The 17168-nt window shown below is 44.4% G+C and overlaps 1 protein-coding gene across 1 annotated transcript in view; it reads left to right on the top strand.

Moving 5' to 3' along the window:
- Positions 1-16943, top strand: part of LOC124717338 — a 30480-nt gene extending 13537 nt beyond the window's left edge. The window contains exons 2-3 of the mRNA XM_047244168.1: positions 4937-5238; positions 16188-16943. Of these exons, the coding sequence (XP_047100124.1) occupies positions 4937-5238; positions 16188-16302 (417 nt within the window). The 3' untranslated portion in view covers positions 16303-16943. The remainder of the gene's footprint in view (positions 1-4936; positions 5239-16187) is intronic.
- The last annotated feature ends 225 nt before the right edge of the window (positions 16944-17168 follow it).

Here is a 17168-nt window from a genome sequence, read left to right on the forward strand (position 1 = left end):
TTCCTCCACACCCCCATGTCTTCCGCTCCACTTCCTCTAACTATATCCTTCTACCCCTCACTCTGTCCATCCCCTCCTCTATCCATCTCAACCTGTCCCTAGCTATCCTGATCACCATGTGTAGCCACTCGTTTTTCCAATGTGATATATTGCACTCTGATCCAAGAAAAACACTTCCCACCTTGAAGGAAGAGTCGTAAAGACATCGAGCTTGGTCCACAAGCATGACGCTATTTTGCATGTCATTATCACTCAATGATTTAGAAACGAAGATTTAAAGCCTTTAACTTCAATCATTCTTCATGTGTTTTTGTAATGTCGATTATGGCACTGTCAAGTTCCTGTGACCAGTTGCTAATGGAATTTTTTGGCGGAACTTCGACAGACGCAACAGCCTCCACAAACGTTTCCAGTCACGTTAGTAGTGGTCCTAAGTGGGAATTACGTTTTATGCAACCAGGTACAAAGAGCTATTCCTTCCACCGTGAAAGTGCTCGTTTTGGTGAGGGAAGTTCCTGAAACCTTAGAGCGAAATCATGCTGAATATCTTTCATTGTTTTTCATGTATGGGGTCGTTCATGAGCCCAAGTGCTCATAATGATCCGTTCCACTACGGTGTAAGTGGATTCACCAGCCGTGAACATGTATAAAAAACAACAATTCGGCACCATCTATATAATGCACAGAGGGTAACAGGACGTTATGATCACTCGGCGTATTTATAAATAGAAGGGGCGTTCAGTAAGTGATGCAACACTCTTATTTCTGAAAACAGGTTTGTTTTATTCAGGATTCCAATACGCCATATTATTCTCCTTTCTTTTGGCTACAAAACCCTATTTTTCATCAAAATCCTTGTTCGACGGGACAGCCTTACGACGTCTCACTGGGGCAGCTGTTTGCCTGCACGGTACCACTCTACTGGTCGACGTCAGAGCCAATGTCTTGCTCCATCAATAACCTCCCCGTCTTCCACGTACTGCTTGCCGTGGAGTGCATCCTTCATTGGTCCAAACAGATGTAGGTCGGAAGGTGCGACATACAGTCCGTAAGGCTGATAAGAGTGAACAGACGTATGAAGTTTGTGAGCCCCTCTCAGGTGCGCAGACTTGCGTGAGGTCTTCCGTTGTCACGGAGAAGGAAAAGATCGATTGCATTTTCGTGGCGACGAACAAGCTGTAGTCCGTACTTTAAATTCTTGAGGGCAGCACAATACACTTCACAGTTGATGGGTGCACCGTGAGGGATGAAATCAAACAGTATAACACCTTTAGTCACGGCTGGAAAATACTAACGCGAGTTGTTTACAAACGAATGGAAAAACTGGTAGAAGCCGACCTCAGGGAAGATCAGTTTGGATTCCGTAGAAACGTTGGAACACGTGAGGCAATACTGACCCTGCGGCTTAAACAAAGGCAAACCTACGTTCCTAGCATTTGTAGACTTAGAGAAAGCTTTTGACAATGTTGACTGGAATACTCTCTTTCAAATTCTGAAGGTGGCAGGAGTAAAATACAGGGAGCGAAGGCTATTTACAATTTGTACAGAAACCAGACGGCGGTTATAAGAGTCGAGGGACATGAAAGGGAAGCAGTGGTTGCGAAGGGAGTGAGACAGGGCTGTAGCCTCTCCCCGATGTTATTCAATCTGTATATTGAGCAAGCAGTAAAGGAAACAAAAGAAAAATTCGGAGTAGGAATTAAAATGCATGGAGAAGAAATAAAAACTTTAAGGTTTGCTGATGACACTGCAATTCTATCAGAGACAGCAAAGGACTTGGAAGAGCAGTTGAACGGAATGGACAGTGTCTTGAAAGAAGATGAACATCAACAAAAGCAAAACGAGGATAATGGGAGTAGTCGAATTAAATCGGGTAAAATAGTAAATGAGTTTTGCTATTTGGGGAGCAAAATAACTGATTATGGTCGAAGTAGAGAGGATATAAAATGCAGACTGGCAATGGTGAGGAAAGCGTTTCTGAAGAAGAGAGATTTGTTAACATCGAGTATAGATTTAAGTGTCAGGAAGTCGTTTCTGAAAGTGTTTGTATGCAGTGTAGCCATGTATGGAAGTGAAACATGGACCATCAATAGTGTAGACAAAAAGATAATAGAAGCTTTCGAAATGTGGTGCTACAGAATAATATTGAAGATTAGATGGGTAGATCAGGTAACTAATGAGGAGATACTGAATGGAATTGGGGAGACGAGGAATTTGTGGCCCTACTTGACCAGAAGAAGGGATCGGTTGGTAGGACACATTCTGAGGCATCAAGGGATCACCAATTTAGTATTGGAGGGCAGCGTGGAGGGTAAAAATCGTAGAGGGAGACCAAGAGATGAATACACTAAGCAGATTGGGAAGGATGTAGGCTGCAGTAAGTACTGAGAGATGAAGAAACTTGCACAGGATAGAGTAGCGTGGAGAGCTGCATCAGTCACTGGACTGAAGACCACAACAGCAACAAAAGCCCATTTAGAGCACCAGGAGACGGTTGCCGTGACTTCACTGGCTGAGGGTGCGGCTTTGAATTTTTTCTTCGGAGGGGAGGTGGTGTGGCGCCAATCTGGGATCGCCATTTTATCTCCGGTCGGAAGTGATCAACCCATGTTTAATTGGCTGCGATGATGTTCGACAAAAACTGTCACAGCGAGACTCATAACACGCAAGCAATTTCGCACAAATGGTACTTCGTTGCTTTTTATGTTCTCTCGCTGAGAATCCAGTACACACCTTTGTGTACTCCAACTGGTGAACGAGTGTGTCAGGGCTACCAACAGAGACGTCCAGTTGTACAACGAGTTGTTTGACTGTGACCCGTCGATTCACCTCGAATGAGAGTGTCCGCACGTTCCAAAATTCAAAAATGGTTGTATTGGCTCGAAGCACTATTGGACTTAACATCTGAGGTCATCAGTCCCCTAGAACTTAGAACTACTTAAACCTAACTAACCTAAGGACATCACGGAGATCCATGCCCGTGGTAGGATTCGAACCTGCGACCGTAGCAGCAGCGGGTTTCTGGACTGAAGCGCCTAGAACCGCTCGGCCACAGGTTCCAAAACTGCGGGAGTCACAGGTGTGTGCATCCGGCCAGTATGGCAGAGACTGGTCAGGATTCAGCGACCTCCTCGCTAGGATGACCCAAACTCCTCGCCGAACTACTCATCGTGCTTTCCCTCACTGTCAGGTCTCCGTAGACATTCTGCAAGCACTTGCGATTACGCGCGGTGCCCTGGTTTTCCGGCAAAAGAAACTCAATGCCATCTCTCCGCCTGGAACGCAACACCATTGCAGACGCCATTTTGAAGGCTACTTTGAGCCCCGCCACCTTTCGCAAGTTCATGAAACTATAGGAGCCGAAGCGGCAATAATCCACGACGTCGCACACGACATTCCGCACATTTTTCAACCAAAACTGCCCGAGAAAGAAAAGTGTTGCATTACCTACTGAACAGCCCTCGTAATACACTACTGGTCATTAAAATTGTTACACTAAGAAGAAATGCAGATGATAAACGGGTAATCATTGGACAAATATACTAAAACTGACATGTGATTACATTTTCAATTTAGGTGCATAGATTGTGAGAAATCAGTACCCACAACAACCACCTCTGACCGTAATAAGGGCCTTGATACACATGGGCATTGAGTCAAACAGAGCTCGGATAGTGCGTACAGGTACAGCTGACCATGCAGCTTCAACACGATACCACAGTTGATCAAGAGTAGTGACTGGCGTATTGTGACGAGCCAGTTGCTCGGCCACCATTGACCAGATGTTTTGAACTGGTGAGAGATCTGCAGAATGTGCTACCAGGGCAGCAGTCGAACATTTTCTGTATCCAGAAAGGCCCGTACAGGACCTGCAACATGCGGTCGTGCATTATCCTGTTGACATGTAGGGTTTCGCAGGGATCGAATGGAGGGTAGAGCCACGGGTCGTAACACATCTGAAATGAAGCGTCCACTGTTCAAAGTTCCGCCAATGCGAACAAGAGGTGACCGAGAGGTGTAACCAATGGCACACCATACCATCACAACGGGTGATACGCCAGTATGGCGATGACGAATACACCCTTCCAATGTGCGTTCACCGCGATGTCGTCTAACACGGATGCGACCATCACGATGCTGTAAACAGAACCTAGGTTCATCCGAAAAAATGACGTTTTACCATTCGTGCACCCACGTTCGTCGTCGAGTACACCATCGCAGGCGCTCCTGTCTGTGATGCAGCGTCTAGGGTAACCGCAGCCGTGGTCTCCGAGCTGCTAGTCCATGCTGCTGCAAACGTCGTCGAACTGTTCCTGCAGATGGTTGTCGTCTTGCAAACGTACCCATCTGTTTACTCAGGGTTCGAGACGTGGCAGCACGATCCGTTACAGCCATGCGGATCATCTCGACTGCTAGTGATACGATGCTGTTGGGATCCAGCACGAAGTACCGTATTACCCTCCTGAACCCACCGATTCCATATTCTGCTAACAGTCATTGGATCTCGACCAACGCGAGCAGCAATGTCGCGATACGATAAACCGCAATGGCGATAGGCTACAATCCGACCTCTATCAAAGTCGGAAACGTGATGGTACGCATTTCTCCTCCTTACACGGGGTATCACAAGAACGTTTCACCAGGCAACGCCGGTCAACTGGTGTTTGTGTACGAGAAATCGGTTGGAAACTTTCCTCACGTCGGCACGTTGTAGGTGTCGCCACTGGCGCCAACCTTGTGTGAATGCTGTGAAAAGCTAATCATTTGCATGTCACGGCATCTTCTTCCTGTCGGTTAAATTTCGCTACTGTAGCGCGTCATCTTTGTGGTGTAGCAATTTTAACGGCCAGTAGTGTATTTTTGGAGGGACTCGCTGCCCTGCGATCCCCACGCGGCCACTGTCTGCGAGAGGTGACGGTGGCGGCTCGGTGCGCAGGTGCTGAGCCTCAACCTGACCAACCTGCTGATCCTGCTGGTGCTGAAGGCGCTGCTCTTCGGCGCGGGCATCTTCTCGTTCGGGCTGCTGGGCAAGCACCACTACGGGCGCGCGGCCACCGCCCCCGACGGAGGCGTCACGGAGGCGGAGCTGGCGCTGGCGCTGGCCTTCCTGTCCGGGGAGGCGGCCCCCGGGGGCGGACACGAGTGCCTGCAGCGCGCCGCCTGCCTCGCCCCCAGCACCGCCTCCAGATACGCCGTCGCCGCCTCCGCCGCGCTCGCCGCCGTCAAGGCCTTCCCCGGGTACTCTCTTCTTGTTCTTATTTGTTTTGCTTTAGGCAGCACTTACCGCACAGCCAGCAACAGTAATAACTGTACAGACTTACATAAAAGTTTTTCAGTTAAAGTGACAGAGCAGGCTTAGTTTTAAATACATTAAGGAGACAAAAGTCATGGGGTGCCTCCAAATACAGGGCGAGTCAAAAGTCCTTGGACACCTTCATAAGTTGGAAGATTAAAGGGAAAATTGAAATGTGGTGATGGGAACATAGGTTTGATGTAGGGCCGCAACTTTTGGAGTGAATGTCATTCATGGCTGCCATCTAGAAATCCGCCATTTTGGCTTAGAGTCATTATTTTTAATGGGAAGGGGAGTGTATGACACATCAAATAACACTCTCTTGAGCTCTGGAATTTAGTGGCGTAATCTGTCTATCTTGTACAGTTTAGAGGTTATTAATGTTCAAAGTTACCTTGATACCGACTCATGTCTTGGGATGGACAACACGTAGAACATGTGTTGTAGCAGTCGGTATGAAGATAATTTCCCAACTTTGAACATTAATAACCACTAAACTGTACAAGATAGACAAAAACAAATTACACCACTAAATTCCAGAGCTCAAGCGAGTGTTATTTGATGCGTCATACACCTCCGTTCCAATTTTTAAAAAAATGACTCTAATCCAAAATGGCGAATTTCAAGATGGCGGCCAAGGATGACATTCACTCCAGAAGTTGCGGCCCCACGCCAAACCTATGTTCCCATCATCACATTTCAATTTCCCCTTTAATCTTCGAACTTATGAAGGTGTCCAAGGTCTTTTCACTCGCCCTGTATATTGTGAGACCTCCTTTCTCCCGACGTAGTACAGTAACTCGACGTGGCGTGGACTTAACAAGTCGTTGGAAGTCCCCTGCAGAAACACTGAGCCATGCTATCTCTATAGCCGCCCATAGCTGCGAAAGTGTTAGAGATGCAGGATTTTGTGCACGAACTGACCTCTCGATTATATCTCATAGATGTGTTATGTATGGGCAGACCATTTGCTCGAATTGCCCAGAATATTCTTCAAACCAATCACAAATAATAGTGGCCCAGACAAATGGCGCATTGTCATCCATAAAAATTTCATCGTTGTTGTGAACGTGAAGTCCATGAACGCCTGCAAATGGTCTCGAACTAGACGAACACAACCATTTCCAGTTAATGACCGGTTCATTTGGACCAGAGGACCCAGTCCATTCCATGCAAACGCAGCCCACACCATTATGGAGCCACCACCAGCTGGCAAAGTGCCTCGTTGACAACCTAAGTCCCAGACTTCGTGGGGTCTGCGCCACATTCGAAACTTACCATCAGCTCTTACCAACTGAAACCAGGACTCATCTGACCAGGCCACAGTTTACCAGGTTTTCCAGTCGTCTAGGGTCCAACCACCGTGGTTGGCTAGGAGAAGCGCTGCGGGCGATGTAGTGCTGTCAGCAAAGGCACCAGCGTCGGTCGTTCGCTGTACTGTGCTAAAGGATACGTTCGTCCCACGTCACAATTTGATTTCTGCTGTTATTTCACCCAATATTCATTGTCTGTTAGTATTGACAACTCTACCCAAACTCTGCAGATTTCGGTCGTTAGGTGAAGGCCGTCGGCCACTGCGTTGTCGATGGTGAGAGGTAATGACTGAAATATTGAATTCCCTAACAATCTCCAAAATGGTATATCCTATGCGTCACCATTACGCGTTCGAAGTCTCATTAATTCCCGTCGCGCTGCCATAATCACCTGTGTTCAAACGACAGCTCCACCAATGCAATGCCCTCTCATACCTTGTGTACGCAATACTACCGCCATCTGTATATGTGCATACCCCTATCCCATGACAAAAGTGTAAGGGGTAGTCAAGTGAAAACCGAACACCCACCCTAAGACGGCGCGTGACCGCACAGTTGTTGCGTTTCGAGACTGTCACAGCTGCGGTAGGGGAACACCATAGTGCCACGTCACAGGTGCACACGCCTGTTGCATTATCACCTTCGTTGTTGGCGGATTGGTCTGGTGGATTCGTCTAGCTGTCATACACTGAAGCGCCAAAGAAACTGGTATAGGTATGTGTATTCAGAGATATGTAAACAGGCAGAACATGGCACTGCGGTTGGCAACACCAATATAAGACAACAAGCGTCTCGCGCAGTTGTTAGATCCGTTACGGCTTCTACACTGGCAAGTTATCAAGATTTAAGCCAGTTTGAACGTGGTGTTATAGTCGGCGCACGAGCTATGGGACACAGCATCCCCGAGGTAGCGGTGAAGTGGGGATTTCCCCGTACGACCATTTCACTGGTGTACCGTGAATATCAGGAATCCGGTAAAACATCAAATCTCCGACATCGCTGCGGCCGGAAAAAGATCCTGCACCAACGGGATCGACGACAACTGAAGAAAACCGTTCAACGTGACAGAAGTGTGCAACCCTTACGCAAATTGCTGCAGATTTCAATGGTGGGCCATAAACGTGTGTCAGCGTGCGAACCATTCAACGAAACATCATCAATATGAGCTTCCGGAGCTCAAGGCCTACTCGTGTACCCTTGATGACTGCACGACACAAAGCTTTATGCCTCGCCTGAGCCCGTCAACACCGACATTGGACTGTTGATGACTGGAAACATGGCGTCTGGTCGGACGAGTCTCATTTCAAATTGTATCGAGAGAATGGACGTGTACGGGTATGGAGACAGCATCATGAGTCCATGGACCCTGCATGTCAGCAGGGGACTGTTCAAACTGGTGGAGGCTCTGTAATGGTGTGGAGCGTGTACAGTTGGAGCGATATAAGACCGCTGATATGTCTACATACGACTCTGACAGGCGACATGTATGTAAGCATCCTGTCTGATCACCTGCATCCATTCAAGTCCATTGTGTATTCCGACGGACTTGGGCAATTCCAGCAGGACAGTGCGACACCCCAGACGTCCAGAATTGCTACAGAGTGGCTCCAGGAACATTCTTCTCAGTTTAAACACTTCCGCTGGCCACCAGACTCCCCAGACATGAACATTATTGAGCACAGCTGGGGTGGCCTGCAATGTGCTGTTCAGAAGAGATCTCCACCTCTCGTACTCTTACGGATTTATTGACAAACCTGCACGATTCATGGTGTCAGTTCCCTCCAGCGCTACTTCAGACATTAGTCGAGTCCATGCGACTTCGTGTTGCGGCACTTCTGCGTGCCCCTACACGATATTAGGCAGGTGTGCCGGTTTCTTTGGCTCTTCAGTGTAGTGTCGTACGTCTAACACCTGCCATTCCTCTAGTCTTCAGACAGCAGTATAGCAGACGTAGCTTTCATTCCTCACCCGCTCATTACACGGACTCCGGCGATCACATGGACGCAAGTTCCTCGAGCGTAGAACACAATCGGACAAATGCTATGCTTCAGCGATTTGGTTGGTAAGCACTGCGCCATCCTCTGGTACAGCCCGGATCTTTCACATCTTTGGCGACCTGAAGGAAAACACGCGTGGACGTCAGGTTCGGTCGGACGAGGGGGTGTGAGAACGGGTGCCGTTGTGGCTCCGTCAATCGCCGACAGCGTTCTACGGGAACAGGACTTGATCGTCTCGTCTCCCAGTGAGACAAATATCTTGACACGTGTGGTGATTACCCTCGAATGGAACCATTCCATGAGCCCTCTGTGGCGATTGTTCCGTTTTCATTTGACTGCCCCTCATAAATAGTACAAAATGCTGAGGCGCTTACGTTACATCTATATCAATACTCTGCAGACCACCTAACGGTTTGTGGCGGAGGGTACTTCTGATACCACTAAGTGATTCCCCCCCCCCCCCCCTCCCCTTCCTGTTCCATTCGCGAATGGCGCGTGGGAAGAGTGATTGTCTGGTAAGCCTCTGTATTGGCCCTAATTTCTTGAGTTTTCTCGTCGTCGTCATTAAGCGAGATATACGACGGTCACTCCAAAAGAAATGCACACTATTTTTTTAAAAAAATCCATCTTTTATTCTACATGTATGAAAGTTTTACAGTGTGTAGATACATCCTTTAGGAACAATATTTTCATTTCTCCAGATAATTTCTATCCCTCTCATCTGCCTTACGTCATCTTGGAACCAGCGCCTGTATACCCGCACAGTAAAATTCTGGACCAACCTGTTAGAGCCACTGTTTGACAGCGTGCACAAGGGAGTCATCATCTTCAAACCTTGTTCTACGAAGAGAGTCTTCCAGTTTCCCAAAAAGATGATGGTCATATGGAGCCAGGTCAGGACTGTAAGGCGGGTGTTTTAATGTTGTCCATCCGAGTTTTGTGATCGTGTCCACGTTTTTTTGACTTACATGTGGCCGTGCATTGTCGTGCAACAGCAAGATATCCTGGTTTTGCCGGTGTGGTCGAACACGACTCAGTCGAGCTTGAAGTTTCTTCAGTATCGTCACATAACATCAGAATTTATGGTGGTTCCACTTGGCATGATGTCCACAAGCAAAAGTCCTTCGGAATCGAAAAAAACCGTAGGCATAATTTTTCGAGCAGAAGGTGTGGTTTTGAATTTTTTTTCTTAGATGAATTTGCATGATGCCACCCCATTGATTGCCTCTTCGTCTCTAGTGGAAAATGATGGAGTCATATTTCATCGCCTGTCACAATTCTTCCAAGAAGTTCATCTCCACCATTCTCGCACTGTTCGAAAAGTTCGCTGCATACTGTGTTTCTTGTTTCTTTGTGAGCCACTGTCAACATCCTGGAAACCCACCTGGCACAAATCTTTTTTAACACCAACACTTTCAGTATTCTGCAAACACTTCCTTCCCCTATCGCAACGTAGCATGACAATGCGTACATTGTGATGCGTCTGTCAGCAGTCGCCAATTCGTTAACTCTCTGCACATCGTCTGGAGTGTGTGCAGTACGAGGCGTGCCTCTCTGTCATTCACAACGCCTCTCTTGCAAGGTCTGCCACTGGTGTTCGTTGACCATCCGGGTAACGCCGTCGCGTCGACTAAGCGATTCCGTCACGAAACGTGCCGCTCTTCATTGGATCTTCTCTCTTTCTTCTATCATTCCTACCTGGTAAGGATCCCAGGTAGATGAACAATACTCAAGAACCGGCCGAACAAGCGTCTTGTAAGCCACTATTTTTAGCGGATGAGTTACATTTGCTTAAGATTCTTCCTATAAATCTCAGTCTGGCATCCGCTTTTCCTACCATTTGATGTAGGTGGTCATTCCACTTAAAGTCGCTCCGGATGGATGCTCCTACAAAATTTACAGCAGTTAATGTTCCCAGCAATTTGTCTTCGATAGCGTAGTTGTACAGTAGTGGATTTCTTCTCTTATGTACACGCAGTATGGTACATTCATTGACGTTCAAGGTGTCCTGCCAGATCCTGCACCATTCGCCAATCCACTGTAGATTATTTTGCAAACCTTTACTGTTCTCTGTCGTTGCTACTCGTTGCAAAGAACGGTATGATGTGCGATTAGTCTTGAAGACCATCCTACGCTTTCTACTACATCATTTATGCACATTGTAAACAGTAGCAGTCGTGTCACATTTCTTTGCTTTACCCCCGAAATTATCTTTACATCTATCGATGTTGTGCCGTTAAGAGCGATGTGTTGTGTGTTTTGAGTTCTAGCACAAGAAAGTCTTGAATTCAGTCGAAAATTTCTTTCGATGCTCTATAAACTCGTATTTTTTTCAACTAAATGGCAGTGTGGGGCAGTGTCAGATTCCTTCCAGAAGTCGGGAGACACGGCATCAAGCGGAGCGCGGATGTCTACAATGCAATGCTGTGGATCTCATGGAGGCACAGAGCGAGCTGAGTTTCGCAAGATCTCTGTTAGCGGAATCGATGTTGATTTTTATAGAGGAGGTCTTTGCGGAATTGATGTCGTTTTTTATAGAGGAGGTTTTGTTCTCCAAAGACGTTATAACACCTGAACGTAAAAGACGTCCCATAATTTTCTAACGGATTGAAGTCAACAATGTGGGCTTGTAATTATGTGCATCCGCCCTTCTTGAAAACGGGAGTGACCTGCGCTTTTTTTTTTCAGTTGCTAGGTACTCTTCGTTCCTCCACTCCTTACTGTGGTTCCACATGGGGTATTCTATTCAAGATAGTTTGAGGGTATGTGCACACATAAAAGTTCTCAGTTTTAAAAGTAGACAAGGAAACAGCTGCAAAATACTAACGCGAATACTTTACAGACGAATGGAAGAACTGGCAGAAGCTCAACTCGGAGAAGATCAGTTTGGATTCCGTAGAAATGTTGGAACACGTGAGGCAATACTAACCCTACGATTTATCTTAGAAGAAAGATTAAGGAAAGGCGAACCTATGTATCTAGCATGTAGACTTAGAGAAAGCTTTTGACAATGTTGACTGGAATACTCTCTTTCAAATTCTGAAGGTGGCAGGGGTAAAATACACGGAGCGAAAGGCTATTTACAATTTGTACAGAAAGCAGATGGCAGTTATACGAGTCGAGGGACGTGAAAGGGAAGCAGTGGTTGGGAAGGGAGTGAGACACGGTTGTAGCCTCTCCCCGATGTTATTCAATCTGTAAATTGAGATAGCAGTAAAAGAAACAAAAGAAAAATTAGGAGTAGGTATTAAAATCCATGGAGAAGAAATAAAAACGTTGAGGTTCGCCGATGACATTGTAATTCTGTCAGAGACACCAAAGGACTTGGAAGAACAGTTGAACGGAATGGACATTGTCTTCCAAGGAAGATATAAGATGAACGTCAACAAAAGCAAAACGAGGATAATGGGATGTAGTCGAATTAAGTCGGGTGATGCTGAGGGAACTAGATTAGGAAGTGAGACACTTAAAGCAGTAAATGAGTTTTGCTTTTTGGGGAGCAAAATAACTGATGATGGTCGAAGTAGAGAGGATATAAAATGTAGACTGGCAATGGCAAGGAAAGCGTTTCTGAAGAAGAGAAATTTGTTAACAGCGAGTATAGATTTAAGTGTCAGGAAGTCGTTTCTGAAAGATTATTTGTATGGAGTGTAGCCATGTATGGAAGTGAAACATGGACGATAAATAGTTTGGACAAGAAGAGAATAGAAGCTTTCGAAATGTGGTGCTACAGAAGAATGCTGAAGATTAGATGGGTAGATCACGTAACTAATGAGGAGGTACTGAATGGAATTGGGGAGACGAGGAATTTGTGGCCCAACTTGACCAGAAGAAGGGATCAGTTAGCAGGACACATTCTGAGCCATCAAGGGATCACCAATTTATTATTGGAGGGCAGCGTGGAGGGTAAAAATCCTAGGACACCAAGAGATGAATACACTAAGCAGATTCAGAAGGATGTAGGCTGCAGTTGGTACTGGGAGATGAAGAAGCTTGCACAGGATTGAGTAGCATGGAGAGCTGCATCAAACCAGTCTCAGGACTGAAGACCACAATAAGAACAACAACCACCACATGGATACAGTCGATACAGGGTGTCCCAGAGGAACACTGTGACAGGAATATGACAGGGACGATCACTCAAGGCAAAAGGGTTTGGTAAACATTGGCTTTAAAATGAATAGCTTAGAAACTATGTGCACTTGTTCAGCAGAAGATATTTGTTTCACAGTAGTGAAGATGAAGAAGTGCTCATAAGGCACGCACTTTTGAGCCCACATTAACTGGATATTTTTTCTTGTTTTGGTCCATACTACCTCCTCCAAAAATATAGAAAGCCAGCTGTAGACCATACTTCTTTCACAGTACCAAATGAAAAAGTGCTAACAGCACTATATAGGTAATATACGGCAACAAAATTTTTTGCTCGTTTGCCCAATAACGTAAAATGTCTGACAGGTAGCAAAGCAAGTTTTAAATCTAACTTGAAATCATTTCCCCTTGACAACTCCTTTTATTCCACTGACGAATTTCTACTTAAAAACTGGTAACTAGCTCTTCATCCAGACCGTGAATGCCCAAGGGATGTCTACCAGCTGCCGTGTCATCCTCTGCCTTGCAGATGCTGTACAGGGGGGCAGGTGGTCAGCACACCACCCTCCCATCCATTTTCCAGACTTACCACATTGCTGAGCTGCTCCTACCAGCCAAGCAGCTCCTTAATGGGCATCACGAGGCTCAGTGGATCCTGTATTAAAAACTGCTAGCAAGTTAAAAAATGCTCCTTGTTTTTAGGTGTAATTGCATGAGTAGGACTAAAAATAATGTGTTCATTAATGTTAATACAACTGGTGGCACATTAAAACTGTGTGTCAGACCGAGACTAAAACTCAGTAGACGTTAGAGCACTTGCCCGAGTTCGAGTCTCGATCCGACACACAGTTTTTTAATCTGCCAGGAAGTTTCGTATCAGCGCACACACTGCTACAGAGTGAAAATTTCATACTTAATACTAATCACGTATACATATCATGTAAACTGACTCATTCTATATCATTTTGATAAAGCAGTCATTCAAATGATCTACGGAACACGTAACTAACCAACTAACTAACTAACTAACTAAGCTTGGCAGCCACTCGGTGCTATTCGAAAGGAGTAGGCTGTGTGCTAGCTCTAGGTTTCCTCTCTCCCTCCCTTCATCCATAACAACACAAATTCAGAACTTCACTGTACACTCACTCATCACATCATCCACACAACAGAGATACACACTTCTCACTCCATAACCAACGTTAGCCCACCTCAACTGGGACCTCGTCATGAACGGCAGTGCAGGATTCCTGCATCTGCTCCCCTACAGTATATATATATGTTCAGTCTCTTGAGATATTCCGTGGCTTCCTTTACCCAGTTGCTTTTCACTGTATTAATCATTACTACATTAAAAAACTTACTGATCTGACTGTCTTCATTCATCCCGTGTACATCTCCTGATGTTATTTGTAATCATTTCTGTTTGTTGACACAGACCATTTGTCAGTCTCTTTAGCCAGGTCCCCTCTTCTCAGTTGGTCTTTAGATTTTTCCAGGACTTTCCTCTCTTGATTCTCTATCTTCTTCATCTTTGTTCTTCCCTCGATTGGTATTGTTTCTGAGATGTATCAGGCCTCTTGTGACACTGTTGTATTATAGTGCCTCAGTTTAACAGTGATGAAGACACTTCTTTTCTTGTAGGGATTCCACATGAGTCTGTACGTATTCTCTAGTTTAGTGATCCTTTCTTCATTCGATGTCAAGTTCAGTCCTGTTTTCTGTGTAATCTCTCTGAAGTATTTCAATTTTTCTACTTGTGTTATCTTTCCATACCTAATTACCAGTGTCTCTCTGTTGAGGATTGTGTCCATGTATTATGCTTTTTCATGTGAAAGCTGTACTCCTGTTTTGGCTGCAATTTTGTGTAGTGTCTCCAAAGCTTCTTTGATTTCTTTTCTGTTATTTATTATGATGACCATATCATCAGCACAGGCCTGACTTCTGTGTTGGCAGTTCTTCCCTTGTGTCTCTTCATCTTTCCCCTCTTCACTCCTGAGCCCTATGTCCTGTTTATTTTCTCTGCAACTGGATTAAATAGAATGGGTGACAGGCCATCTCGCTTTCTCACTCCTGTCTCGATTTTGAATGATTCTGAGATCTCTCCCAAGAATTTAACTTTGGATGTTGTATGTGTTCAAATTAACTGCATTAGCTTTCTGGTCTTTTTATCTTCCTTCATTTCTTCCCGCGTGTTGCGGAGTGTTCCCTGTCTATGGTGACATAGGCCTTCTTGAAGTCAAGGACTGTTATTGTTGTGTTCCTGGACTTTGACATTGTTAATATGTTCTCAGGCACCAGATCTGTTCACTGCATGATTGTTGGATGCATGATGTGCAAATACATTGAAATGCAGTGTCACATTTATCCACGCTATTACAACAGAATGTAGGCAAAAGCGGTGAACAGATTTCACCTTGAGGGAGGGGAGGATGGATCTTGCAGTAGCCTTAAAAATACCTTTGGGAATGGTAAACTCATCACAAAAATAACCTATATAACAGTCTTGTTCATTCTCAATGAAAATAGGAGAAGTACCATACTGTACTAGTTCTGATCTGTCACTGGCTGGATGAAGGGCATTGGAAGGGAAGGAAGGAAATTGGTACTTGATGTTATAACTTTACAGTTTACATGCCTCAGGAAAAAAAGTACCATTGCTAAAAATAATAAAAAAATATTTATGAAGTATTTAAAATATCAGCATCAGTAGCAACTGGAAAGGTACCAACACGCAATAATTTATGTCATTAAAAATCATCTAACTGCGAGATCACTTGCTTAAAAGGTACATTTTATGAGCTGTTTTGAAGCATACAATTTTTTGTCTTCCCTTAATGTTGTCACATAATGTGTCGCAAAGCTCTATCTCTGCTTTTAATGGTCCAGTTTGCTTAGTATGTTAGTTTTCTGTATCCAGTTACAGATTTTGTCTGGTACTTTATGTGTGAGCATCCTGGCTTGTATGAAAATCTGGCCTCTATTCTCTCAATTTTTCTTCCCAAATAATGTAATCTCCAAGAAATACAAGTTAGACAGTATAAGGACTTACAGTTTTTAAACAATAGTTTGTGTGAGTTGGTGTGAGATATATTTTCAAGGGTCACAATAATCCTTCTTTATGTTTTAAGGCACCTTATGCTTGCATGAGACTTTTCCCAAAAAGAATTCCATATCTTAAGAATGAGTCCACCTGTGCACAATGCACATTTCTGTGTAATCTTTGGTTGTGAACCCTGCCAAAATTTTGATAAAATAACATGTGGTACAAAATTTATTGGTTACATAGTTCACATGTTCACCTCATTTTAAGTAATCTTAAACCCAAGGCCCAAGAAATTCAGTGAAATTCACTATTTCTGGTTTCTTTATAAATGGAGTTTTTTCTGCAGTTTGTTTTCTCTGTGTTTATTATAAGGCTATTTTAGAAGAGCATTAATTCTGTAAATTACAGTTAAATTAAATTGTGTCACTGAGTACCTTCTGTTCCAGTGTAATGGGATACAACCCTCGCTATGAAGAAATTGTATCTGGAATGAGGACAGCAGTGGAGTTCGGCAAGTCAGGAGGATTGTGCGTGGAACGCTACAAGTGTTCTGACAAGTAGCACCCTCCACCAGCAGATCTCAGGAGAGCAAGACTTTCAGTGAAAGCAGCTGCTGTCTCTGTGATGGTGGCTTGGCAGGTTGTCGCCTGTGTTTCTCAACCTGTGCCACACACTTTCTGGAGTCTATTATAGCTTTCACACAAGACTACACCAAAAGGTGATGTGTGCAGACACTAAACAAATATGTACTCAGTTCAACTGAATATTTTCATATTATACTATTGATTCATCACTGTTGTTCCACATCCATTTATTTGAGAAAGAGAGTAGCATGAAGTTTACACATCATAGTAGTGAATCACATGTAATAAAAATATTATTAACTCTCAAAAAAATGGAACATATTTAGAAAATTACAGATCTCATTAGACTTTTAAAAGATGCAGGATGCTATTCTTGTAATTTGAAATAGCTGTTTGAACTATACGTAAAATGAGAGCAAAGCGACCACTCACCTATAATGGACTGATGTGTGGAACATTGGAACATATAACAGGACTCAATTACATGTTTCTATGCTCCTCACATCAGTCTGTTACAGGTAAGTGATTGCCTTTCCCTTATTTTATAAATTTTGTCATCCAGAATTTTCCATTATTGTTATAAATAGTTTTTGGGGAATTTATTGTATGCATTTTGTACTGAACAAGTTAAAAATAAATATACTCGTAAGAATCACCACGGAGTGTGTCTTTTCACAAAAAACACAGACAGATAATTAAAAGGGAGAGATAGAAGTGCAAAAAATAAGAAATACAGATATACGCCACTGCCAACACATTTGGAATGAGAGAAACAGCAATTGTTTCGAAATTTAAATTTATCTAGTGCTTGATCACCTCAAAGAATAAATTTAAATACAAGTT

The sequence above is a fragment of the Schistocerca piceifrons genome, chromosome 9 (assembly GCF_021461385.2).
Source record: "Schistocerca piceifrons isolate TAMUIC-IGC-003096 chromosome 9, iqSchPice1.1, whole genome shotgun sequence".
Taxonomy (NCBI): Eukaryota; Metazoa; Arthropoda; class Insecta; order Orthoptera; family Acrididae; genus Schistocerca; species Schistocerca piceifrons.